Here is a 26,592-nt window from a genome sequence, read left to right on the forward strand (position 1 = left end):
AGAGAGAGAAAGAGAGAGAGAGAGAGAGAGAGAGAAGGGGTGAGGGACACAAAGAAGAATTCAGACAGAACAGGAGGAACAACAACACAGCAGTGGTGACAGCGGTGACAGTGGTGACACAGTGATGCTGATGCAGTGACCCTCACCTTGCTGTGGGTCTGCAGCGGGGGCCATAAGTTGACCAGGTTTGGCCCAGCGTCCGTCAGTGGCAGGTTAGCCCGAGCTCGACTGGTCAGCGTGTGGAGAACTCCACATTCGTTCACACTATGGAGGTCGCTCAGGTCATCGCACAGGTCCAGCTCTGATGGGTTACACTGTGCAAGAGACAGCCATGTTAAAGGACCAATCCATGTTTTATAGCAGTACAAGTAATGCATTATATATAAATTATGGCTGTCTAAATAAAGAGATGTTGACTCTGATCACCCAATCCACCAATGCCTGACCTTTTAACCCCAGACAGAGTGATTTGAGGTCATTTACCTTCTCAATTTCATTTTCTGTAACATCATGTAGTGAGCCATCAGTTTGCAGACGGACCCTAACTCGGCCCTCTGGCAGTTCTGGCGTTCCTTCGTCTGGTTTCAGCTGAGTGGCTGAAATGAAAGAATAATTATTGGACCTGTTGTAAAAACTTCTACTGTATCAGAAAGGACAGTTGTTGACTGGTCCTGATTAAAGAATGTATCTGTACGATACAACAGGATTTAATCTTTACAGTACATGGTTCACTGCCTCTGTGATCTACTGCTGGATCACCACCCACTTACTGGGCACCTGTCTTACTCAATTTCTGTCAAACATAATAAGTAAGAAGTTTTTTTTTTTCTCTCACCAAGGGCAAAGCCATCTTTTTGGACTAACCACACGGTTCCAGCTTCATACCACACGTCCTTCACCTGAGACAGAGACAAAAACAAACTTTACAGAATCCCACCTTCAGTTTCTTCCATTGGCTGATGTGATTAAAAGAAGGGGATCAAAAATGAACATGTTAATCATGTTAATTCTTTTTTGAAAATAATTCAAATTCATATTCTAACTCTTTTAACCGTTTGTTATCTACACACCTCAGGAAAGATTTTTAGTTTCACCAAAGTCACTCAAGCCTAAAACACCACCTCAACCCCCAGCATGGATTTATTAAAGCTTCGACTTCAGGTTCTTTAAATACTCACCCGTTACTGTGTGATTACTATGACGACCAAACAAACATACCTCTTTCTTACGCTCCGTCACAACCGAGTCTGCTTGCCTGCCCTCTGGCTCCTGCCTCTCCTCCATCTTCTCCTCCTCTCTCCTCCTGCTCTGGTCAGCCTGTGCTAACTTCTGGCTCTTCTTTTCTGACCCCATGTGCTGATGCTGAGGTTTTAGAAGCTTCACTTCCTGTTTGGCCTGCTGGTTGCCTTCAGATTCAGGAGTGAGGATGTACCTCTGGGTCGAGGACCTGTTTCCTGGCGGCTCAGAGTTGCACACGTGCTCACTGTTGCTGTTCAGCTGCTCGGCTCGGAGGGCCATCTCAGCTTCCAGGATGGGAGGAGTCTGGTCAGGGTTGAGGAACTGCTGCACCAGGATGTCGCTCAGTTTGCTCGGCTGCAGTGGCAAAAATCGAGGGTGGAGTTAATCAGGTGTGAAACTGAATGGCCCTTTAATAACACAGACGGAAAATTAAAACTGAGAGTCTGAAAGCCTGCAGAGAAAAACAGCATGTGCATGAATAAAGTCTGTGGAAATGTAGGCCTCATTTCACTCAATAATATCAGCAAATCATTTATCCATATTAGTAGAATTTCAGTAAGAAAATGTATCTTTAACTGTGAACTGACATGACATAAGTCAAACCTTAATTGTAGAGTTGTAAAAAGGGAGTTATTTAAACGTTGTTATTTGTGTCTATGGTTTTAAATAGCAGCTTAGCTTAGCACAGAGACAGGATGAAGAGGAAAACGTTAAACCTTTCCTTTTTTTAACAGACACAATCAATTTGTGTATTGATTTGAGTGTATTTAGAGAAATAAGTTGAATTAGAAACCTTTCCTTTTAACAGACACAATCAATTTGTATAAGTGTATTTAGAGAAATAAGTTGAATTAAAAAAGTGCTTTAAGCTTTATCAATACCTTAAACACAAAGGAAATCAACCACAGAATCATATCACATTTTTCACCTCAGTCATTTTTATGGGTGCCAGGAAGTGACGGGGCGACAGAAGGAGCAGGGGAGTAAATTGCTTAATAAAATTTAATGAACCCATTTCTTTCATTTACCTTATCAAAATAGGGTAGAGTTTATGCTGTGTTATATGCACAGCTCCACAGAACACTGTTGCTCTGTGTTGTACTCAGTTGGCCTGTGGTCTCATTACCTGCGATGTCCATCAGTGACTAACAGCTGCCGCAGACATATTTGTCAAAAAAGTGTTTTTTTTTCCTAAATCCAAAAATACCGCAAAGGACTAAATTATGAAAAACAATAAAACTGTATCAAGACAATCGACTTGTGAAGAAGGATAAACAAGGAGGTCACTCACAGCTTTGTCTTCTTTGACCTCCGGCTCCTTCTGTTTGGTTTCCTTTTCTGATTCTCGGACCAGCTGTTTGAGGAAGCCCCCTGGAAGAGCCGAGAGCGGCGGTGGAGGAGGCACAGCTGTGGGCACGGGTTTGTTCTCCTCTTTTATCTGTTGTTGGTGAGAGCGGAACGAATTAAACAAACACAGAGATACAGGTCTTGGTGGGCTCTGTAGGGGGCAGTAGAGTTCCCAACAGCAGATGCTGTGGGACGTCTCTGACCCACGTCAAGATGTTTGTCAGGATTAAAGTATTTAAGGACAAGGTCCACAGAGTAGACAGGATTTAAAGTACAGTACAGGAGTCAAACTGTTGCTGACTTGTCCTTGTACTTTAAATACTTGTTTTGTGGAGTTGTTCCATAATTCAGTACATTGTTTCAGTACATTCAGTATTATTTTATATTAAGATATATATTAACAAACATATATCTAACATATAAGGTAGTTAGATTATTATTCATTTTTAAAAGCTTTACCTTTAATTTTGCCAAATGATTTCTTTTATTAAATAGCGTGCAGCATGGGGTGCTCTTGCTGTTCTGTTTTCAAAATAACTTCTAAAAAATGTTTTTGTACTTTAATTCCTAAACATTGAAATTCTTTTTCATCTAAGAATTATCTGTCAAATGGTTTATGTGTTTGCTTTTTGTAGAATCATCGACAGCTATGACTCATGGGTCCTGCACTGTGAGTGTATGACAATAAAACCCAACAAGTACACCAGGCAAGACAGACTGGGCAAAAACATTTAGAGGGATTTTACAAATCAAGTCTTACAAGGCTTTCAATGTATGAGCAGTTACGTTGGGTTTAGTTCATTGTCAAAAAATACCAAAATATTACCAAAAAAAAAAGTCCTTTTCACACAGGTCACACAGTTCACATCAGTGCATGCAAGACAAATCCTTCAATCAAACTCAATTCATGTGTTTTCTTTGAATAAATAAAAAAAGATAATAATAAAAAATAAAAATATAACTTTGGTTCAGATATTTGTGTTTGTTAGCACATTTGAATAAATAAAAAAATAATAATAATAAATAAAAATATATAACTTAAATGGTTCAGATATTTGTGTTTGTTAGCACGACATTTAAAAAATAAAGGTTCTTAAAGTTTAGTTGTGACAAACTAACACCACTTGATGTCAAAATCCTATCCATTCCTGTCACCTATTCTGTGAAACAGTTGCCACTTACCTTGTTTCTCCTCAACTCAACAATCCTACATTTGTACTTTAGTTTATCATTAATCAGCCATCTTAGCATCTTGTTTGTAGATTCTTATATATTTGGTAAACACAAACACAAAATGTGGGGCTTTCTAAACAGGCTTGTTCAATAGAAATGTACACAACAGACCGATCTGGTCTCTATAAAATGACCTTGAGTCAAAATGTTACTATGAAGTACTTATAAAGACATACAAGATCGTGATACAAGAGCACAGGTAGCATTGGAAGATTACAGAATGTGCTGTCTTGACCCACGTTTTAGTCACCTGTATTCTAGATACAGCCCACTAGAGGGCTGTATCTAGAATACCTAAAAGAACTACTCGACCAGGTGAGTTCTCCGATATTAAAAAACCCTAAAGTTGAAAAATAAAAACACAAAATAAATCAATGAACATCCACATGCAGATTTCACAGTCACAGTTTACAATGTCAGCCAGTTAGATTGTGTTTACCTCGTTCTCTAGCATCAAAGCTCACAGTCACACAAACGTGCATCGGCACAGCATGCAGAGAAAGTGCACCTCCCTTCTGCTCCCACAGTTTTAAACGTGAAGACAAAGCCATGGCCGGACTGGAGGGGGTGGAAGGATGCCCAGGCGGGTGAGACGTGCGTGAGTGTGTGCGCTTCGTGGGTGTGGGTTGTACCGGTGACAGCCAGTTGTGATCAGCAGTGTTCTTGAGCTCTGTTTGTAAATGTTTGTGCGTGTGGTGAAGAACACACAACCTGACAACGGAGGGAAACAAGTGGTTAAAGAAAGGTCTCCCTCTCACCCTCACCCTCACCCTCACCCTCGACTGATCTGTTCACTGGATCTTTTTGAGTGTGCGTAATTATAGTTTTGTCCTGACGTTGTTGAAGGAGTACAGCTCCACACATCATCGAGCCCTGTACATACAGTACACGCCCTGATGTGTATCCTCAGATGGTATCGCTAGTCTCCAGAGCTACATTCATAACTTGACAATGTCCAAACAGTTTTGCTCGAGTTACAGAAATAGAACCAGTATTAAAATATTTTACTAACCAAGGTGTTTTATTAGAAAGTCGACTCACTGATTGCGTTCTATAAAGTCTCAGTTAGGTTTTAGTTTGACACGTTTTTATGTGTAATGCTAACACTTTTGAGTCCAAGAGCACAGCTAGTGGGGACGAGGTAGAACAGGAAGTCTTTATTCATCCCGCAATGCGGAAATTTCCAATATGATCCTTAAATTTGAAGATTTGAAGACACAAACTGTATAGAAAAGGCAGTTGACGAATCAAATTTTTATTCTCCTGTTGGTCTAGTAAGAGATTCAGAATTACTGTTGGCCACCCAGAAACTTCCAACTGGGGATCTTGTGTAACTCAGAATCTGTTTATTGTTCATGGTGTTATAGTCTTTCTTTAAACATTTGACAATCTATGTGAGATGTTTTTCAGAGTTGTTAGGACATTAGAGTAGCAGGTCAGCTGACTGAAAGTTCTTATCGTCACAAGTTAGAAGGTTTAAATGGACAGATTCGGTCTAGATTCGGCCATTGCATTAATTAATCAGAAACAAAAAATATATAAAATTAGTTTTAGGGCCAAATCACTTTCAGTTGTAATAGTGATGATATGATGACATTTTTAAAGATCCAGGAAGAAATAGTCATTGTAATAAACAATAGTCATAGTCATACGAGGTAGGTCTACGAAATAGAAATGTAGCCACAGTCGCTGCAGTAGGAATTATCTCAGATGAAACCTTAAAATATGAAATACAGTTTCCTTCCATGGGTATAAGTACTCTGTAAGAAAAATATTTAATAAAAGTTAAAAAGTACTTTTATACTTTGAGTGTATGAGGCAAGGCTAAGACGGACACAGAACATAAACGCGTCTAAACCTTCCTAATGCTACGAGCTAATACAAAAGTATTAGCCTTGTCTGAACAGCTTAACAACTATCAAAGTAAAACATGGCAGTTTGCCAAAACTGGTTCAACTTCTTAAAAAAAGAGCAGAAAGACAGAAATATTTTTTAGTTTAGTTTAGTTTAGTTTAGAAACTGAAAACCGACTGTAAATGTATCTTTAAATTTAGGTTCAAGTGAAAACATAAACCGCTGTCAATAATCGACCAATCATATTCCAGCTTCTCTCCACAATCTGATTGTCGCTTGATTAGAAAGACCGTATAATTTCTGCGTTATAATCTGGCTAACGCCACCGTCTGGTGTCACAAACACCCGGGCCCTGGCAGTCGTCCTGTCCAAGTCTGAAGAACGCTCTCACTTTTCCAACATTCAACAAACGCCACACAATAACATCAGCGACGAAGACATACCTCAAGAAAAAGTCAACGTCGTGGCTAACAGATCCAGTTGGCTAACGGCCGATGCTCCGAGGCCAGAGACTCACGAATGCACACACACTGTGGGGAAACAGACCGAGAGAAGAGTGTAGAAATACAAGTCCGAAATAGAGACACCCCTTACCCCCCACACACACACACATACACAGAGATAAGCAGCAGGACAGAGTTGACAGACTTTTTCTATAAATACCTGTGGCACCAGGCAGCAGTAGGGAGAGGGGGGAAGGGGAGGGGGGTGACCCGCTGGACACTAGAGGACACAGGATGAGACGTAAAACACCACAAAAACACACTCGGTGTCATCCACAGATCACGACTTTTTTAAACGCTGTCTGTCGTTGCTTTTAATGCTTCATGACTGTCAGTGTGTGAGTCACAGACGCCACCAGAGGGCACAAGTGGTCATGTAGGTGAGCACCACATCAGCTGTCCACTTTAACTGACAGCTCCAGCTGCAGCGAGGTGGAGGAGGAGGAGGAGGAGGCCACTACCGTGATGTGAAATCTAGCGACATCTAGTGGTCAAGCTGAATAATGGATTGCATCTTGTATAGATCTTTGCTGATTGGACAAGGCAAAAAGTACCTGAAAAACTAAAACTCATTGATGGTTTATGATCATTTTACAACTTTGGACAGAAACCAAAAACTTTACAAACAGGTTTCCATTCACGCTTGATTGAAATTTTAATGTTGGCTCTGATTTCGAAAATATTTCGTCTTGTCAGCAGGGGTCAGTGTTGTATTGAAACATGAACAAGGTTCATTCGTAGTTGAGTATTTTCGATATGTACTGTATATATATATATATATATATATATATATATTCACGCATAAAGACGCATGTGTGTACATTTACTTAAAATCATTTATAATGTATACGAGCTCAACATATTTTCCAATGTCTAAGAACCCAACTATGTACACATATAGTAAATATATAAACAAATAAGCATATAAAAATATGTATAAACATTAATATGTATGTATAAAGCTATAAATTGTGCGTATACAAATTAACCCTTTGATGCATGACCCATATATACCCATGATATACTGAGTTAAAAAAATGTTTTTATGTGTTTTTAGACATAAAAATAAGAACTGATTTGGTTCTGTTTTGATACACCAAATTTTCTTTTTGAATGTTAACACAATTATTCTGCAGTTGCAAAGGCTGACCACTGTATGGCAGTGTTGGGTGATTTTCAGGCATCCACTGTAGAGGCTTATATGCAACACTGCCGTCAAAACCTATTCTTATCATAGAAAATGACATTTTAATAGCTGTCCACTGTAGTGACCGTCATGCATGAAAGGGTTAATAGTGTATATGAGGTAGTATCAGAAACTGTTAAAGAAACAAGTTTGACAAGAAGCAACACGGAAAAAAAGATTTTTATTCATGAATCGTTTTGTACAAGCAGTCCAACACGCAACTTCCTACCTGTCACACACAAAAAAATCTTTGAAATAAAATAAATTTACTAATAATCATTGAATATTATCAATTATATATCAGTATTATCATATCCTTAACGGTAATAACCCAAAGCCAGTAGTATTTGTGTTTGTCTGCAGCGTATGAAAAAAAACAAAAACAAAACAAAAAACAACAAAAATCAAATGAACCAAAAACAGAACATTGAGTTTATGATGGGTGTAAATTGCAGGGTTTTCTACAGTGAGCCCTCAGCCTGGAGCTCCCACGTGTGGAGAGGTGGAAAGACAGAGAGACAGAAAGCGAGGAAAAGGGAGAGCTCCTTGCACATGCAATAAACATGAAAGAGCAAGAAGTCCTGTATTTAAACAAAAATAATCATCTGTAACTCGCAGGTACAATATCTAAAGTCTTTATGTGCAAGATTCGAGCTGAAGTCTTCACCACAAACAATTATACTCACATCAACGAAAAAAAAAAGAAAAAGCCCCAAACTTCCCCCGACAATTTCATTTTGTTTTCTACGTTAAATTTTTAAATAAACCTAAAGCATTTTCTCATTTTATATACACATATATTTATATATACTTTAATTTTTTCTCCTATATGCCAACCTTTTTAAATGGTCTCATCTGAGCTGAGAATGGGTTTAGGACCAAAGATACACAAGAGAGAAGAAAAAAAAAAAAAAAAAACAAACCAGATTAACATATAAAGTGATTGAGAAGCACACATACAAGTACACAAACATACACTTGGAAAATAAGTCAATTAAATGGGCATGTATGTGTGTGTGTGTGTTGTGATGGCAAAATGTTACAACACACATAACAGGGCACACACACACAAAAAAACTCTAGCAAATGTTTGGTCACAGTTTTTGTACCCTTTGAAAAAACTTATCCCAAGCACATTTACGTACGTATGTGTGTGTGTGTGTGTGTGTGTGTGTGATCTGTAGTTTCTCCACAGACAGACAGGTCCTATGTTGAGGAAAAGGAGGCATTCCGTTGGTTCTATTCCATCAGCGACAGTTATTTGGCACATTAAACACCTATTAGGTAACACACTGGGCTAAAAAGGTGCAACGACGTACAATTTCAATGAAAACAATTAAAAACCATTTTGGTTTACAACAATAAAAGACACCTTGAGAGGTGACCACATTTCTCTAGAAGATGATAATCTCCCCCTGACTTGTAAAAGCTACAGAGACAAAAGCGGGGAAAAAAAGAAAAACAACAAATGAGCCTTTTCCTACTGCAGGTCAGACTGGCAAAGCTGTGGAAATGCAGGGAAATCACAGACAGGGACGTTATACTGCATGAAGGAAGAAAACAAACAAACAAACAAACAAACAAACAAAAACCCTGAAATTAATGACTGAGTCAAAACCAGAAGCTGGTTTGCCTTTCCACCGCTGCGCTCTACGTTCATTGGACCGTGATGACACCTGCGACGCCCCCTCTGGTAAAGCACATGGTCACATTCAGTGAAGACTTAAGAATATAACACAGATAAACACAACTAGAAATGGACTTTAAGAAAAACGATCACCCTGAAACACAATTCTTTGAATAAAGCAGCACAACCTGTCACTGACCGCTCTGGTCCACGGAGCTGGAAACTCAACACTGCAGTGACGTGTCGTTGTTCATTTCCTGTCACCTAATGATCAGAGTAACACTGGTGGTCCGTCTGGTGAACATCTCTCTCACTACACCTCCCTGTCCCCACATCAGATGAGATTACACTGAGCAGATGTGTCAAAAGAGTGATTTACAAATTACTGATCAACAGACAGACGCGGTCATCATCTGCACGTTGACCGATGGTCGTCCTTCCGACTTGTTCAACCTTCTGTTTACTACAGAAATTCTCAGACTGGCCAAATGAAACACTTGCAAAAAAAATAAATAAATAAAATTTTTGAAGCCAAATTGGCAAAAATAAAAATTAAGTAAATCCATGAGAGTAAAGTTGTAAGATTACCAGGATGAAGTCGAAATGTTATGGGAATAAATTCAAAGAATTACAAGAAAACAGCCGTACATTTAACAAAATTAAATCCTAAATCTATGATGACTGAAATTCCACACATATGAAGGTGTAAGTTAAGGAGCCAAATCCATGTGGGTTGGAACTTCATCTACTGGTTCACCATAAAGTTCGTACAAGGAACTAAATCCTAATCTCTGAACGTTGTAGGATTTATTTATGATTAATAAAAATGTATGAAGTTTGGCCTGTTTTAATTGGCTATTTAAAATAACTTGTTAATGTGAAGTTTTTTAGCAATAATCCTGGAATATTACGACTATGTTTTGGTAATATCACTCATCATGTTCTCACTTTTTTCTCTCAATTTGAGATTTTTGGATGTAGTTGGATCAAGAGCCAAAACCATGGCATAGTAGTGTGACTTGTGTCTTGTACTGTAATCTGGTTGGCTGGCACCTGCACTGACATGATCACATGATGCAGCGTCCCACAGACGGAGGCAGACGCACCCCTCAGACAAACATTTAAATGAAACCAAAACAGATTTTTTTTAGGTAAAAGTGATCATAAATGTCAAAACGCTGGAATTCCAATGGCCTCAAATGCACCATGTGGCTGCATCAGAACTGTCACTAATCAACACATCAGATTTCATCCTCTGTTGGCATTCGGTTTTCTAAAAGTACCAATTGTTGCCCTTATGGTAACAAAAAAAAATGTAGCAAAAGGAAATATGAAAACAACTCTGCAGTAAATTCTCAGGAATGTGTTTACAGTTAATGTTAATTCAGCTTTTGTCTTTTCTATGTCTACAGATTAAGACTGATGACTGCACTCAACACCATCTTGATTTATCACCTGGAAAAACCCTTCACCGGCTGTTTTTGTTTTTGGCCATGTAGTTTATTATGTGGAATTCTGGGAAATGTAGGCCAAACCAACTAGTTTGTAGATGAGGGTGTGACAAGCTGAGGTGAGCCGTATTTGCTGCGTGTAAAGCAGGGCTTGTCTTTGAATCATCTCTCTGCTGCTTTCTTCTCCTAAAAGTCCAGCGTCCTCAGCAGCTGACCTGCTCCCACAGGTTGAGAAACCAGAGCAGGCGGCAGCAGAGATGTGATGGTCAGAAGCTAAACCTGGCCATGTTTAAGAAAAACAAGAGTCGACAGTTCGAATGAGGTAATGCAGTGTCTCCCTCCTCCCTCCCCCTCCCCCGGCCTCCCCTCATCTGCTTTCTTTCCTCCCTCCCTCAAAAGCCCGGACAGACTCACAGACAAGCCAATACAGAGACAGCCCCAGATAACGCAAACGTTTCACACTGTAGACGCAGAGCCAAAAAAAAAAACCAAAGACAATGGGGTGGGGGCTGCTTATATACAGTCACCCCTCACCACCCCCCACCACTATATCATCCTTTTCACAACCTTCATTACGTGACAGTTACAACTGTTGTAGTCAAAGTCCCACGGTGTGTGTGTGTGTGTGCATACATATATTTATATACACATATATAAATATATGTATGTTTTATGTATATATTAATCTCCATGGCAACCAAGCAGCGCTCTGTCACCCACTGAAATATCAGTCTCTATGGTAACTGGCTCTGCACAACAGCCAATCAGAGAGGAGAGTCTTTCTGTGATCCTTGTTTCTTCTTGCTTTTCTGCTCTGGAATGATCAGTCACACATCAACACGGCCACGGGCACACACCCTCCCTCCTTTCTGCGAGTGAATATATGTGTGTGTGTGTGTGTGTGTGTTACGTGTGTAATGGCTGGATAGCAGGAGGAGAAGGGGTGACGCTCAGGTGATTTCAAGTAAATATTAATGTTGGCACTTTATGCACATACTGTAATAAGGTGGGGAGGGGAGACAAGAGGAGAAGCAGTTTTTTTCCTCTGTGTTTCTCACAGTAAACAGAAGCTGGGGCTCAGAGGCTGTTGGACGTCTGATCATCGCCGGGTTCTGGACTCATCCAGTACAAACACAGCCAGGTGGACAGGGACGGGGGACGGGGGGAGGGGAGGGGTTAGCAGAGCAAAGGAGTGGGCGGGCGGGTCACATCCTCATCACATTTATGCAGAGATTCTTCTACTTCAAAATCTCAACAGTTTTATTAGTGCCTCCCCTCTCTCTCTCTCTCTCTCTCTCTCTCTCTCCAAGAGTGGCAAGGTATTGTGGCAAAAACAAGCTCTTTTAGAAAGCTCTTCTGGTTGGTCATTATAGTGAGTATGTGTGTGTATGTGTGTGTGTGTGTGTCTGAGAGTGTGTGTGGTGTGTAAGAGGCTGGTGGTCATACTCTGTTCACACACACCATGATGCATAACCGAGCAAAGGTCTGGTAGCTGATGAGAGGAGAGCGGCGTGAAGGGACTAAGTGTGTGTTGTTGTTGTTTTTTTGTTTTGTTTTGTTTTTTTCGTGTGTGTGTGTGTGTTTATCTGTGTGTCTGTGTCTGGTATCTGTGTATTCGTATGTGAATGTGTGCGCTCCTGTTCACAGTCCATTGCTGTTGCGGTGTGTGAGGGGAGGTTTGGAGAGCTCCACCACTCCGGCGCGGCCTTTTCCGATGACTTTGGGAGCGCGACGCAACAACTTCTGGGCTTCTGTGAAAGTCTCCGTCAGCTCTTTCTTCCACTGCACGAACTCTGGGTCGCTCTGAGGACAAGACCAGGACAGACAAACGCACGACAGGATAAGCGACATGTCGCAATGTTTCAAAACAGAGCAGTCAAACAACAGCAGCCGTACCTCGCACTGCAGCACAAACTGCTTCCCTCCTTTGATTCGCAGCAGGATGCACTTTTTGTCTTTGATGTGCGTCTCCTCCACGGTCACGATCTGCTCCATGGTCAGCAGATTTTGCTGCAAACAAAGACGGCCAGTGAGTGTGAGCAAAGTTAAAGACCGACAGAGGAGAGGTCCGAATGTGAACCATCAGGTCTGGAGTGGAGAGGGTGAAGCTACGCTGGTGCACAGCTGCCATCCAGGTCAACAAACTAAAGCCAGCGCAGAGCTGTGGAGGAGACTGAGCGGCTGAAACTGCCTCAGTGGATGAAAACAAACTGACTTTGTTCATCTGCTCAAAAGGACTGTGAGCTAACTTCTACCCAACACTAATGTAGAGCAATTACACACCAGGATAATTCAGGTGGACGGGGTTCGCTTTGGTTCGGTTCACTTTAAAAATGTACTGATGCATTTCCCACTGCAAGCAAACTGAGACCTACGTCAGCAGGCAGACCAGAAATGACTTGTTTGGTCCACATCAGAGTTCAGCAGAGCTCTCAGACCTTCCCAAACAAAGTAGATCATCTGGATGGATTGAAGTGGATCAAACAGCTCTGGTGGAAATGGGACATACGACAGTGTCTCCTGTGCAAGACCAAAGTCAGGAAACACTGCAAACACTTTGGAAACAACTCTGCTTTGACGTGCATTTTGCCTTTGATTAAATCACTGATACAAAACCCAGATTCATGAACGCCGACCTTATGTGAATGCAGACAGGCAGCATGGACACCAACACCCCCTGAATGAGCAGCATGTCAGGAAAATTCATTTGAATGTGAATTCTTTGGACACGACCGTAGGTCTGAAGCAGGGGAGGACAGAGGGCGGACTCTACTTTGAGACATCAGGGACGGAGAGGACAAGAGCAAGGACGTTGACGCACTCTTGCAATACTCACCCCGTCTCTTAGCTGTTTTAAATGTTTCAGCCATGTCTCCTTGAGTTTGGAGTGAGGACAGAGACAGACAGACAAACATAATCATGCACTGACAAACAGAGCAGGGACAGTACCAAGGATCGATCTGTCCCAGAGAAAAGACAGAGTGACAGACAGAGAGACAGACAGACATTGGACAGACTGACACATCTAGACCACACGTGTCAAACTCAGGCCCGCAGTGTAATTATATCTGGCCAGCGAGATCATATCAAATACGTACTAGAGTCGGCCCCGTTAGTATATGGGATTTGTAGTATTAGTGGTGTTTTACCACATACATTTTGTTTTTTTGTTGTGTGTGTTTACATTGAAAAGGAACTTGAAAGGCTGCATTTCAAACTTAATTTCCTCATGTGTTTATAATATTAAATTTTGGTTGTTCCAGAATTAATGTTTACTCAAAATTTTAAAAACTTTGTTTCCATATGAAAAAATTCTACATTACAGATCTGGAGAGAAGGGGAAACACGCACGATTGCCATCACTTTTTAAATAAATATTATGTTTGGCCCGCGACTTCGTCCCAGTTTTTAATTTTGGTTTGACACCCCTGATCTAGACAGGTAGTATTAGTAAAACCAGAGGACGTCACGACTTAGTAAAAAAACAAAAACCTATCCAAACAGTTTGGTAAGGTGAACTCACCCGTGATTCGCCCTCCCCTCTCCACTCCACGCGGTTGGGAAAGAGATAGAAGTAGCGGCGCTGCCACTGAGTCAGGAACGGGTTTCCTAGCTTCAGCATGTAGCCGTGCATTATGCAGTCCTTACCCAGGGCGTAGTCTGCACAGAGACAGATGTGGTCAGGAGCTGCCGTTGAAAAAACAACTGTAATGGTTGTAACCTGTTCTCCCGGCCTTCTGACCGGCTGTCATCATTACCCTCCTCGTGGCCCAGCTGCTTGTTCTTGGCCCTCTTGCGAGCCTCTGTCTTGTCTGTGTCTGAGTTGACCGCCTCGTACACCGTCTCGGCCACCTCCTGCTGCCAACGCTCTGATATCACCAGCGGGAAGTTCTTGTACAGATCTTGGTCACTGTCGAGCAGCTGAGGACAAAGAGGCGGAGACACAGAGCAGAACGTGGAATTGTTGTCTGGAAACAGATGGACGTTGTGACTGTGAGCCTTTTGATGACGTGAACTTCATTAACTTATAATCGTTGGTAGAGTTTTGTAGCAGTTTTGTTGTTAAATAGTGAATCATTCAATTATTATTATTATTATTAAAATTATTCTATGGGTTGTTGTTGTGTGCGTAGCCTGTTTACTACAGCTGATCATGCTGTGACACTAAGCTGACATGGTAATTATAGATACATGTATTCATTTGACTAACATGTAACATAACATGAACAGACACTGTATGTTTTCGACCTTTTTGGCGTCACAGTATTGAACTACAAAGGGATAATTAGTCTAATTATACCGTACAGATAATGTGATGATGAAAGGGATGAGTTTGAAAACCTAGTTCAGTAGGAAAATTGGACCAGTGAGTGCAGCGAATGCAACACATGGGTGTGACTGTCTCTTTAAGAAACCAACTTTCATAAAGGAAGATTGATTTTATTCTGAGTGGATTATCATCAGGGGACCAGAGCTGATCACTCCCCTCACTCCTGCACAACCATTACTTCCATCACGGCTTCTGAGTTAATGAGCAGCTCCGTTCAGGGAAACACCAACAAACACTTCATGCCATTTCATGAAATCATCAACGGGCACGTTAATATTAATGCTCGAAGGAAACAACCACAACGTGAGTGCTGTGAGGAAACCATTTGTTTCTTGTGATTCAAAGCAGTGGGCAGGAGTTTTCTTTTTTTTTTTTATGATGTAATGATTTCTCTTAGAACTTTGGAGATGGCTGCGGAGTGTACGCATCTGAACACCACTGTCACTCGCTGCTCAGAGATAAATGTCAGCATCAAAAAGGCTTCAGTTCCTCAGGCTTCTGACAAAATGTACTACTCCACTAACACTAATATGAATAATAAAATACGTCAAATAAAAAAAAAAATCCAAACAAATGTTTTCCAAACTCACACTGATCAGGCCAGCAACAACAAAATAAAAATATATAAATAAACAATGAACACTGAATAGAAACCGAGTTCCAATTAAATAAGCCTATGACTAAAAGATGTCGTACATCAGGGGTTTCCAAACAGCATCAGCTTCTGGTCAGGAACTCCCTTTGTAGACCCACAGACAATGCTAACAAATATGTAAAGAAATATCAATTTCTATAATATATTACTTATATATCACTATTTAATAATTACTACCTTGTGAAAACGAGGGTCAAACCTGTTTCAGCCGTGTGTACTCCCACTGAATAATAAACGTTTCAACAAACTGTTCACAGATGAGAAAGGAACAACAGGTTTTCTCTCAAGGTTCTGCCTTGACGTGACATTATGAGAACAGACAGACCGAGCACGACATGGACGGAACATTTCTCCACCACATTAGTGTTATTCCCTGGATATGTTGTGCTGGTTGGAGATGGATAGACCCGCAGAATGAAGCACAGACTGTGTGCTGTACAATCTTCAGTGTGAACTCTAATAAATGGCACCATTTATGTGACATGCTCACACATGCAGGCGATAAAAAAGAAAAACGTTTCCCAGTGCCCACTGGACCAGTTTGCAGTAATTGCTTTTGAAACTGAGAAGCAGTAATAATCCAATCATGTTTAACGCTAGCCAGGTTAGCCTTCTTCCTACTGCACTGTAATCCAATCAGGCTTCACTCCTCTCGGTGTTGGCTGACTACCTTCCGTAAAGCCTTGCTTAGGCATCTGCAATGATGTAGAAGTTTTTAGGGATCAGCAATTAGCTCCGCCCCCTAAGAAAGGTTGTTTAAAAAAAAAAAAGTTTAATCTATCTATGTTGCTAAAAACAACTTTTGGGGACATTTTGAAATAAAGCAAATGGTCTGCAGGAATGTCATGAAACTTTCATAGACATTTTGAAATAAAGCAAAGGGTCTGCAGGAATGTCATGAAACTTTCAACTGATGAGGTTTTTTTTTTTTTCTTTTCTTGTGTTATGATTATTTTTTGAATAAACATCATTATGAATCCAACATATTGAAGCAAATAGACAGATAGAGGCAGAGGATGTTGAGTTTCAAATGAATGGTTGTTTACTTACATCCTTGTGTTGTTTAACTTGGCCTGAGACACTGGTTAAAGCAGCCAAAGAAGTCATGACAAAAACGCAGGGAGTTTTTTGTCCCCAAAAAGACCACTGTTTCATTTTTTTATTTTGTAGATGGAGTGTCTCTGTTTGTCAGTGGTGAACATGTCAGTAAAGAGCTGAAGTATTGGTTGAGACACTTCTCTATAAATACAAAATAAATACTTTTTTTGACAATACAATTTATTAGTTTTTACCTACTCATTACTTATTAATTTATTTTATTTAAGATGATTATGTCATTATTATTGTTGTTGCTGTTGGCTTACCTCATTTTAAAAAACTAATTAAGAGGAAATATGTAGAAAAGCCACAGGATAGTCGTGGTACAAAGAGAAGCAGATCATAATTGCTTCGCTGGGACGCGTGGAAGTGTGTTTCACCTTGATGCCCTTGGTGTCCTCTTCATCAAATGAGCCAATGTCAAAAGCATCTGCAGCATTCACCTCTCCTCTAGGGGGTATCAGTGGTGGCGAGTACTGAGGAACAGAGGGGAGGGGGGAGACAAACGTGTTTATAAACTAGGACAACAGAGAAAGAGATAAAGACTCAGGGAGAGGCAGAGGAAACGCAGAGAAAGTCTCTGCTAAAGACAAACCTCGGAAAAGTGTTGTTGGTTACAATATTTTAAAAAATTACCGCTTCTAATTGAATTTTAAAAAAAAAGTATCCTATTGATTAGATAAGTGCATTCTGACTTTGAGGTGAGATGGGAAAAAATATCCAAATTAAATTAATAAGTTAACAAGTTAATAACAACTTTTATTTATTTACAGAAAATAAATTGTTTTCATTCGCCTCCGACTGTGTTGGGCAGAACGATTATATACCCTTCCAGATGGGGGCAGCAGATAAAAAACAAATAACTTTATATTTCATGACACACATTTGTTTGTGTGACATTTTCGTTTGCTGGTGCGATGTGGGATTTCAAATACGTCATATAACGTGCTGTGGCTCAAACAAAGTTGGGAAACACTTAGAGAAGACAAAATATATATGTTTTCATTGTCATTCATTGTGTCACAGATAATGGCCGATAAGAACAGAAAAACGTTTTATTTGACAGTATACCGTCAAATAAGTCATTTCCTGCTCTTAGAAAAACACAGAAAAACAAATAAAATAACACTTAGATTTTCATTTTCAAGTTTTAAATGGCAGGAGGTAAAGCAGTCAATCCTCGAAATGTTAGAACCCAATCAAATCACCTCAGGAAATTGATGCGATTATTCCCGTGACGGATACTGTGTGCACGTCGTAACTTTAATGTAATATGTTTTTAAAAAGAAGGAAAAGACGAGAGTAAAACAAAAGTACTCACCTTCTGCAGGTACACCTGCTGCCAGTCGATGCCTTTGAAAAACTGATGCTCTTTCACCTCTGGGGCTCTGTAATGAGTGGATGGAAACAGTGGAGAGCACGGAAGAGTGGAAGTTAATAAATATGATTTGTTACACTAGGTGGCAGTGTTTGTCAGTCACTTCCTCCCCATCAATCCCTCTGATAATCCTGTCAAATGCCAAGTGCAGACAGTGATCAGTCTCCGTGGTTTAGTCCTGAGCTGATGGTTCATGACAGCACCGATGAACACAGTCACGACCTGGACTTCACATTAATCATGGACGGCCTCAGACGGGACCACCTCCTCTATTCACCTCCAGACATCTCAGTCTGACGGATTTATTGAATATCACACCAGCGTGTGTACACTAAGATTTAAGACTGTGTGTACATGCTCGTGTGTGTGTGTGCATGTCATACCCTCGGCCCTGGCACCCGAGCCTCTTGGACACATCCCTCTGCAGCAGCCCCTCCAGCAGATCTTTGAGCTCTGCAGTGAAGGAGTCTGGCAGCTCCACATTCTGTAAAGAAGAGAGAGGGGACGAGAGTGGGAAGAGAGAAAAGTGTGTTTGGAAAAAGATCAGATTTCCGGGCTACATGAAGTGTACACGGCAGAGACACTGTCACCACCTCTCGTCCACCAGTGGGTGGTGATTGATTAACAACGGGGGTGCAGCGGTTCACAGCGTCACGTCACGCAACGGACAAACTCTTCTCAGGTCAACCTGCCTGAGAGAACTTGCCTTTTTATTTATGTTGACAGAAGACAAGAACAAAACTTAGTACAAGTGGACTTTACTTGTTGAAGACCATTGACCATTAGTCTTCTGTAGATGTTTTTAGCCCCACCTGATGTCCTCTACATCAGTGTTTCCCAAACTTTTTTTCTGGGGACCCAAAATTTAAAATTCACAAGCCTTCGCGACCCAAATCAGTAAAAAACTCCTGGGAAGCATGATGTGAGACGACCCAAAAAAATCTCTTGCGACCCACCTGAGGGACGCGACCCAGTCTTTGGGAAACAATGCTCTGCATGATGTGCCAACATTTCAGTTAAAATTGAACTCATATTGAGATTTTTCAAAATAATATTTTCATTAGTATATTGTATATTTCAGCAGTTGTGATTGTGTTTACGCTGCACGTCCGACGTCTGTTTAACGTCTGTTAGACTTGAGTTTAAACTGCGTCGTTATAAGGAGTTACCAAGTTGACATTTTTCAGGTGGATTCAAAGGTTTATACCAGACTGAGAAGATTAGAGTTGAACATGTTCTCAGTATAAACAGGACCAACAAGTGGTCCAAGCACAGTTCTTCTGCGCTCCATTTGGCTTCATGTGTTTATCTCTACTATGTGGTCATTTTTTTAATTTATTCTTTATAGATTTTTTTTTTCAAGCAGTGACTGACTTTGAAGTACTCGTCCCATTCCTCCACTTCTGCCCCGGTGTTTGGTTTTCAGCCTTTTTCCTGTAACTACTGTCTGCTTCTATCGTGTTTATATCAGTAGACCATTCATCATCCCTAATAAACCCAGTGACATAAAGAGTCGTATTTTTAGCGTACTCTGGCCTCAGATAACCCCCTCTCCGCTGGAATTATCTGTCCCGCTTTCTCATACAATCACACGGGCCTCGCAGTGAGGGATAAACCAGAGAAAATAGCTAGATTAAAATCCTGAGCTGGATTTGTTATGATATGAAAAATAACACTTGTAAGTACATTTGCCAACATGTAGGGGGTGAGGGGAGGGGAGGCTAGGTACGGAGCTGAACTGAGAGCGGGGGGTGGGCTACCAACACCTGAATCAAACACGTTGACAGCCATAGACTTGTGGGTGTTGTGTTATTCTGTTGTAGAGCAATGAAGCGACAACACACTAATAAAACAGGTACGACATGGTCCGTGAAAATCAGGATCTAACCAGTCGAAACCGGTTTCACAGGCATTTTGTTAGCTTCAGTGTTTTGGGTTGGGGTTTTTTGGACAGGGTTTTTTATTATTTTTTTTTTACTTTTGGTAAAACATAAATGTTTACCTGAAGATTATGTTCACTTTAAAATATTTAAAGATTTTTCTTGATTACTGCTGCTATGGGAAGGTGAACAAAATGTTTTTGTTTGAGGTACCAAAACAATAACTCTGTGTGGAGTAACTGGCAAACGTAAACAAAGACGTCTTCTGCATATAGCGTCGTCTGACAACGTATTTGTACACTTTGCTTGTCAACTAGTTACCATGTGAACTAGTTGGACATTTTTAACGCCTAAGTCAAAGTGATAGAACAATAACGATACCCAAAAATAGTTACATCGAGGGCAACTGGAAGAAGAAGTAGGTTTTTTTTTTTAATTTGTTTCACCTCTCATCCAAGAGGCTTCTTCAGAACTGAAGAAGCCCTCGATGTAACTATTTTTGGATTAAATGACCTGGATGACTGAGAACCTAAACAGACAAGAATGATAGAATTTTATAGGAGATGGCAATGTAACTACGAAATACAGTAAGTTGAGGACATTGTTAGACGACCCCCTGTACTCCATCGGTCCACTTAAATCCATTAATTTGAGTCTCAACCACACGTTTATACAGAGCACTAAGGAGTGTAAACAGAGTACGATTTCAGTCACACCCATAAATTAATGAAACAAGTGTAGTAAACACAATCGTATTCAGTTGTACATTAGCAGCAGGTGGTAGGACATTCACGACTTCTGACTTTTTCACGTCAACTAATCTGACAATAAAATCGAAGTTGAGTTGACGGGTCATTTATGACGTCACTACGTTGACAGAGGAGGGACTAAACAGATACACATGTCCAGCCACGAGCATGTAAGGCTCCATATGTGACTCCCGTAGCTTTCGCTAACAAATACAACACGGCGATCAGTTGTACTACCAGCCTCAAGTTTTACTGCACTCTGATCACGCAGCCTCTCATTTTTCATTTCGAGCTCATGGTATTATTAATGGATGGCTCGGTGTTTTCTTTTGTAAATGCTCTCTCTGTGCAGCGTAAGATTATCGCCCATTTTATGACTACTGGTCATAGTCAAAAACGTAATATCAGTGTAAGCCAAGCAAAGGTAAAGAGTACATTGGCAAACACACAGAAGAAGAAAGAAAAAAATCGCTTTCGACCTTTCACCTCCTCTCAGAGGACTTTGACTGTTGCTCCTTTGGTCAATAAATCTGTTTTCTGTCAATTCTCTACTAACTGGTAGTGTACACTGTTGTGTTGTGTGTGGTAGCTGGTAATGTACTCTGCTGTTCTGTACGTTGCTCTGGGGTGCTCAATAAGTAGATTATATATATATACACACACACATACAGATATATATAAAATCATATTATGCCAGACAGCTCCATGCATTTAATCAGTACCCAAACATATGTATATATTTAGTATCTTCAGTTTATGAGTAAATATTTATTTAACGTTTTCAGTGTACGCAGATCACTTCAGTCTGGTCATTTCATTAGTAGCTCCGAAGCCAAAACAGTGTGTGCAGCCATGTTTGTAGCTGGTAGTGAATTGTAGTGTGTTTTATGTTGTAGCTTTCAGTGTGATTTGCAGTGCTGTGAGCAGTGTGCCCAACACAATGTCCTGTAAAGGACCAGATGGTAATACAGGACTCCTGGACATGCAAATATGTCTTAGAAAAATTATAACATCAGCAGAGGTCTCCATGAGACGTTTATGACCTCATAAACTGGTTCAAGGTCTTTGTCAACAAAGCATGAAGTTGGTTATTTTGACGTGGCGCTCCTATTGGAGTGAACCTATGAACATATACTGGGGTAAGGACACTATCAGAGAACAAATATTTTCAACAGCCTAAAGTATTGACACTCAGTCTGCAGGTACTTCTTTCTGTTTTTTAAACAGGGCCTTTTCCAGGAGACTGGGGGGGGTTGTGTGCTTTGCCATCCCAGTTTGGCTGCTGGCTACGTTTATCTAAGCAGAGTTTCTGTCATATGCTTCATCTCCCGTGTCTTCCCATGACATAGCAGAGTAAACAGTTGGCTGGGTGTTAAATGGTAACAGGCAGACATGCACTAAAGGGCAAGCAGAAAAAAAAAACCAAAGCAAAGACATTTGTCTCTGTCAGGGACGTGCAGGAGAAACAGATAACAAGTGGCACCAGAATGTGACTCACGGAGGCCCCTTCACGGCCCTGTAGCTGCAGCAGGTATTCCTACTGCGTTTGTTCACACAGCACATTACGTACAGGGATATTAACATCTGTGTGCGTTTTGTATTACTGTGAGGCAAACACAGGCCAAACCCATATATTTAGTTAGGTAAAGACTGAAGCTCTTCAGAGCGTGTTTACTGAGCAACTCTGTGGAAGAGAAGTCCTAAGTATCATGTGAAGCTGCTTAGCTTTGAAAGAAGATGTTTTTTAACAAGTTCTTTAAAATTCAATGCACATTTGTAGGCCTGTGACCATTTCACTGGATGATCTATTGGCCCACGAATGACTGCTGATAAACAACATTACTGTCAACAAATTAACTACTAATGTAATGGTAATAAATCATAATAATGCAAGTACACCCTATCAATACAATAAAACTCATGAGTATTTTTTTTTACCAAACAAGGTGAGTACTACTGTACTGAGATGAAGGTCCCTAATAATGTCCATGTAGATGTACTTTTTTCTAGTCATTGTTCTGGAACTTTGGGGGGGGGGGGTGACTGTCAACCTGGCTTCAAACACTGACATTTTCCAGGAGCACATACCAAAACCAAACTGCAACAACACCTGATTGGAGTTTGTCTTAAACATTTTAGACCAGCTACTGTTTTTTGCAGATGATAGAGATGTTTTGTGACATGCTTTGACTACGGCCTTCCTACAAAACCACAGAAATTCATGACAAATTAGTGCATTTTCTCCACCTATGTCGCAAATACAGAAAATATTCATTGATTCACTGATTTGCCTTAAGTCTGCACCCCATGTGGGGGTCCCATCCCCCACTTTAGGAACGATTGCTATAACTTCTTAGTTGAAATATCTTTAAAAAAAAAGACACATACACACATTAGCCAGGGTAGACACACGTCACCTGAGAAGGCGGCCTCTAATGCCTCCTGAGTATTAATTACTTTGATTAATGTTCTGGAATGTGGCACAAGCATCAGTAAAACCATCTCTGAGGATCGTGCAGGGACGGCGTGTTGTCGTGTCTTACCATAGTGAGCGTCATGCGGTCAATCTCGTGCTTGTCTTTGGTCTTGTGCTGTCTGAATGGACTGTGCCTGGACAGAGGAGAAAGACGACCGTGACGTGAAGAACGGAACAGAAACAGAGAGACAGTGGAGGGAGACCTTACTGAAGTCACAGCACCCTGACCTCGTCTCCTGTTAATTTACATGCACACGTACATTATATAAATCGTATACACAAACACACTCACACACACATATATATACTGTATACACATATACACACACACATATACACAGTATTTATACTGTACACACATATACACACATATACATATGTATATGAAAATCATTCACTGTTTACTATTCAATCATTCATTCATTCATTACTTATTCAAGTAGCCCTGTCCATCGTGGTTGTCCACAAAGACCTTTTTTAGTAACTTTCACAGTTAGCTTGATATTTGCTAAAAGCTAATGAACAACATGTGGCAATTTAACAAGAAACAAAATGGTCCCAAACACGAAAGCCTTGAGAAAATTGCTGAACTGCTGATTGCTTTGTCTGTTAAAATTTGAATATATTTTAAAAATAAGTCCTTTTTATTGTTTTTGTTTTTCAAACAAAGTTCATTATGAAACTTATTGACAAACTGACTGAAAAAAAAAGAAAGAAAAAAACACTTTTGGTTTTTTTTTCAAACCCCGAGCCTGTTTCCTATAAGTCTCTCCCCTCAGTGTTGGAACACACACACACACACACACACACGTACACACCACAGACAGACACATACATACATAAACATATACAGATACAGATACAGATAGACCAGGACATTCTATTCATTCTACACATATTCAAACATCAATGAAACACAGGCCACTTTTACCTGCTGTCTGACCCACTGGGCCCACACCTCTGGCATTTACACAACAAAGATCAAACAACACCAAACACACACACACACACACACACACACACAACACACACACAACACACACACAACACACACGCACGCACACGCACAGCCGCACAACATCAAACACCATCCAAACAGTCAGAAAGCAGGTGTGAGATGCAGAGGACGAGGGAGAAGATTCAAAAAGGAGAGGAGAAGAGAGGAGAGGAGAAGAGAAGAGAGGAGAGGAGAGGAGAGCAGAGGAGAGGAGAGGAGAGGAGAAGAGAGGAGAAGAGCGGAGAGGAGAGGAGACGAGAGGAGAGGAGAGGAGAGGAGAAGAGAAGAGAAGAGAGGAGAGGAGAGGAGAGGAGAGGCGCGGGGGGGGGAGGAGGGGAGGGGAGAGGAGAGGAGAAGAGAGGAGAAGAGAGGAGAGGAGAGGAGTAGAGAGGAGAGGAGAGGAGAGGAGACGAGAGGAGAGGAGAGGAGAGGAGAAGAGAGGAGAAGAGCGGAGAGGAGAGGAGACGAGAGGAGAGGAGAGGAGAGGAGAAGAGAGGAGAGGAGGGGAGAGGAGAGGAGAGGAGAAGAGAGGAGAGGAGGGGAGAGGAGAGGAGAGGAGAAGAGAGGAGAGGAGAGGGGAGGAGAGGAGAGGAGAGGAGAAGAGAGGAGAGGAGAGGGGAGGAGAGGAGAGGAGAGGAGAAGAGAAGAGAAGAGAGGAGAGGAGAGGAGAGCAGAGGAGAGGAGAGGAGAGGAGAAGAGAGGAGAGGAGAGGAGAGGAGAGGATACTCACCCTCGGAGCAGTTTGAAGAGCATGCAGCCTAAAGAGAACCAGTCAGCACTGCTGTCGTACGCTGTACCTTTCTGCAGAACCTCTGGAGCCATGTAACCATGAGTACCACTGCAAAAAAAAAAAAAAACAGCACACAGTCATGACAAATGTTCACTGGTTACGGTTCACTGCTGTAAACGACAAACAAAAATGGATCCAGACACAGGTGAGGGCTGACTTTTTTGACCATCGTTCACTGAGAACAAGACAGTCATCGCAGCCGTGTTGTCGAGTTCGCTGTCCATCAGCTGCTGCGGCTGAGTATTAACAACGCAGTCACTGACGATGTCAGGATTTATGTGTGTGTCGTATATCAATGCAGTGACGTATGTGTCGGAGGCAACCAGGCGGCAGCTGACTTGCCTACGGGCTAATGTGAGTGGGGGTCAGTAGGACCCCCACTCACTAGAGGGGGGGGGGGTTAGGGTTTCTGTGTGGTACAGATGAAGGTAGCAAAGTACATGAGTACACACAACATCAGCAACTGGATCTGTCAAATATTTGTATCAGTCATACTCACACACTGGCATGAGGTTTCCTTTTGGAGAAGTCACAGGCCAGGCCAAGGTCAGAAATACGCACATGGCCGTGTTCATCCAGCAGGATATTGGCTGGCTGAGGTTGAGAAACACACGAGCACACGTGTGTGAGTGGCACAGTAGTAATAAACATACACACATCTGTTAGGTAATCAAAAGTAATCTTAAGTTGTAGTATTTGGTTTTTTTTTAAAAAGTATAAAAAACTGGATATAAAAACATGGGCTCGTACACCGTCATTGGTTTAATAACGAAGACCTGATTTGTACTGTGTTTACTACAGGGTGTGTCCCTGTCTGTCCTCCGCAGGGTGAGTCTCACTGACCTGTATCTGCTACGATGACACTTTTGGAACTAAAAGTGTGTATCGACTGATAAAATTCCAATTGCTAAAAATCAGGCCAGAAAAAGAAAATTCCTGTGTAAAAAAATGTGTGTGTGATAATCTTAGGTGTCACTGAGTAAATACCTCTGATCAAAGGTATTCTCCTGCATGTGTGTGTGTGTGTGTGTTCACAGAGATAAAAGAACAAGTAACCCACATTTTTGCACTAAGGTGTTAATAGTTATTGGAGACAACAGAGCTCAGAGTGCTGAAACAGTCGGTCTACCTTCAGGTCTCTGTAGACAACGAAGCGGTTGTGCATGTGTTCCAGACCCAGGATGATTTCAGCGGCGTAAAAACGCATGTCTTTCTCGATGAAGACGCCGTGCTGAGACAAGTGATAGTGCAGGTCACCTCCTGAATGGACACAAATAAGAGAAAAGACGGAGTTAGCATTGCCTCGCAACACCCTGTGACTCAACTAAAAAGTTATTTTAGTCCTTTTGGGCGGGGGGGGGGTCTCAGAATCAATGGGAACCTTCTGTAGTTCTGACTTCAGGCTTAAGTAGCTGTATTTAGAGCCAACTGGACACCAGGACGATGATGATAATGATGTGGATGACGATGATGATGGTGATGTGTGAGGTGCCTACTCTAAAAGGTGACTCATCCTTTGATTGTGAGACCGTCTGGGAACTCTGAATGCAGCCTCAGAGACTGAATCCTGACTACCGGCTCTTTCTGAGGGAAACACTGACGATGAGGTACGACTTCAAGGAAGGCAAACACGGGCAGTTGGCTGGAGTGTAAAGAGGTCGGTCTGAGGTCAAAACATCATCAACTTGTGATTCACGGGAGAATGAATGATTTAAACTGCTGATAGCCCACTCTGCTGGCTCATCCAAACTTCACCAGTGAAAAAAAAACCTCGTGATCCTCAAGTTCCTCAGAGACGA

The 26,592-nt window shown here is 41.3% G+C and overlaps 2 protein-coding genes across 3 annotated transcripts in view; both read right to left on the minus strand.

Annotated features, from left to right (window-relative positions):
- The window catches only part of myo18b (myosin XVIIIB), a 32,518-nt gene extending 26,248 nt beyond the window's left edge, over positions 1 to 6,270 (minus strand). Inside the window, 7 exon segments of the mRNA XM_025062294.1 lie at positions 147 to 314; positions 484 to 596; positions 836 to 899; positions 1,219 to 1,593; positions 2,531 to 2,677; positions 4,332 to 4,530; positions 6,117 to 6,270. Coding sequence (XP_024918062.1) covers positions 147 to 314; positions 484 to 596; positions 836 to 899; positions 1,219 to 1,593; positions 2,531 to 2,677; positions 4,332 to 4,370 — 906 coding nt within the window. The 5' untranslated portion in view covers positions 4,371 to 4,530; positions 6,117 to 6,270.
- A 1,254-nt stretch (positions 6,271 to 7,524) lies between these two features.
- The window catches only part of grk3 (G protein-coupled receptor kinase 3), a 45,952-nt gene continuing 26,884 nt past the window's right edge, over positions 7,525 to 26,592 (minus strand). Inside the window, exons 11-21 of one of the 2 annotated variants that reach the window (XM_008325567.3) lie at positions 25,923 to 26,053; positions 25,293 to 25,387; positions 24,734 to 24,841; positions 23,074 to 23,140; positions 18,285 to 18,385; positions 17,845 to 17,911; positions 16,904 to 16,999; positions 14,199 to 14,361; positions 13,964 to 14,100; positions 12,337 to 12,450; positions 7,525 to 12,243 (exon numbers count right to left, since the gene is read on the minus strand). In XM_008325567.3, the coding sequence (XP_008323789.1) occupies positions 12,082 to 12,243; positions 12,337 to 12,450; positions 13,964 to 14,100; positions 14,199 to 14,361; positions 16,904 to 16,999; positions 17,845 to 17,911; positions 18,285 to 18,385; positions 23,074 to 23,140; positions 24,734 to 24,841; positions 25,293 to 25,387; positions 25,923 to 26,053 (1,241 nt within the window). In that variant the 3' untranslated portion in view covers positions 7,525 to 12,081. The other variant, XM_025061973.1, reaches the window with a different exon arrangement.

This window comes from Cynoglossus semilaevis, chromosome 14 (genome assembly GCF_000523025.1).
Source record: "Cynoglossus semilaevis isolate Cse_v1.0 chromosome 14, Cse_v1.0, whole genome shotgun sequence".
NCBI classification, from domain to species: domain Eukaryota; kingdom Metazoa; phylum Chordata; class Actinopteri; order Pleuronectiformes; family Cynoglossidae; genus Cynoglossus; species Cynoglossus semilaevis.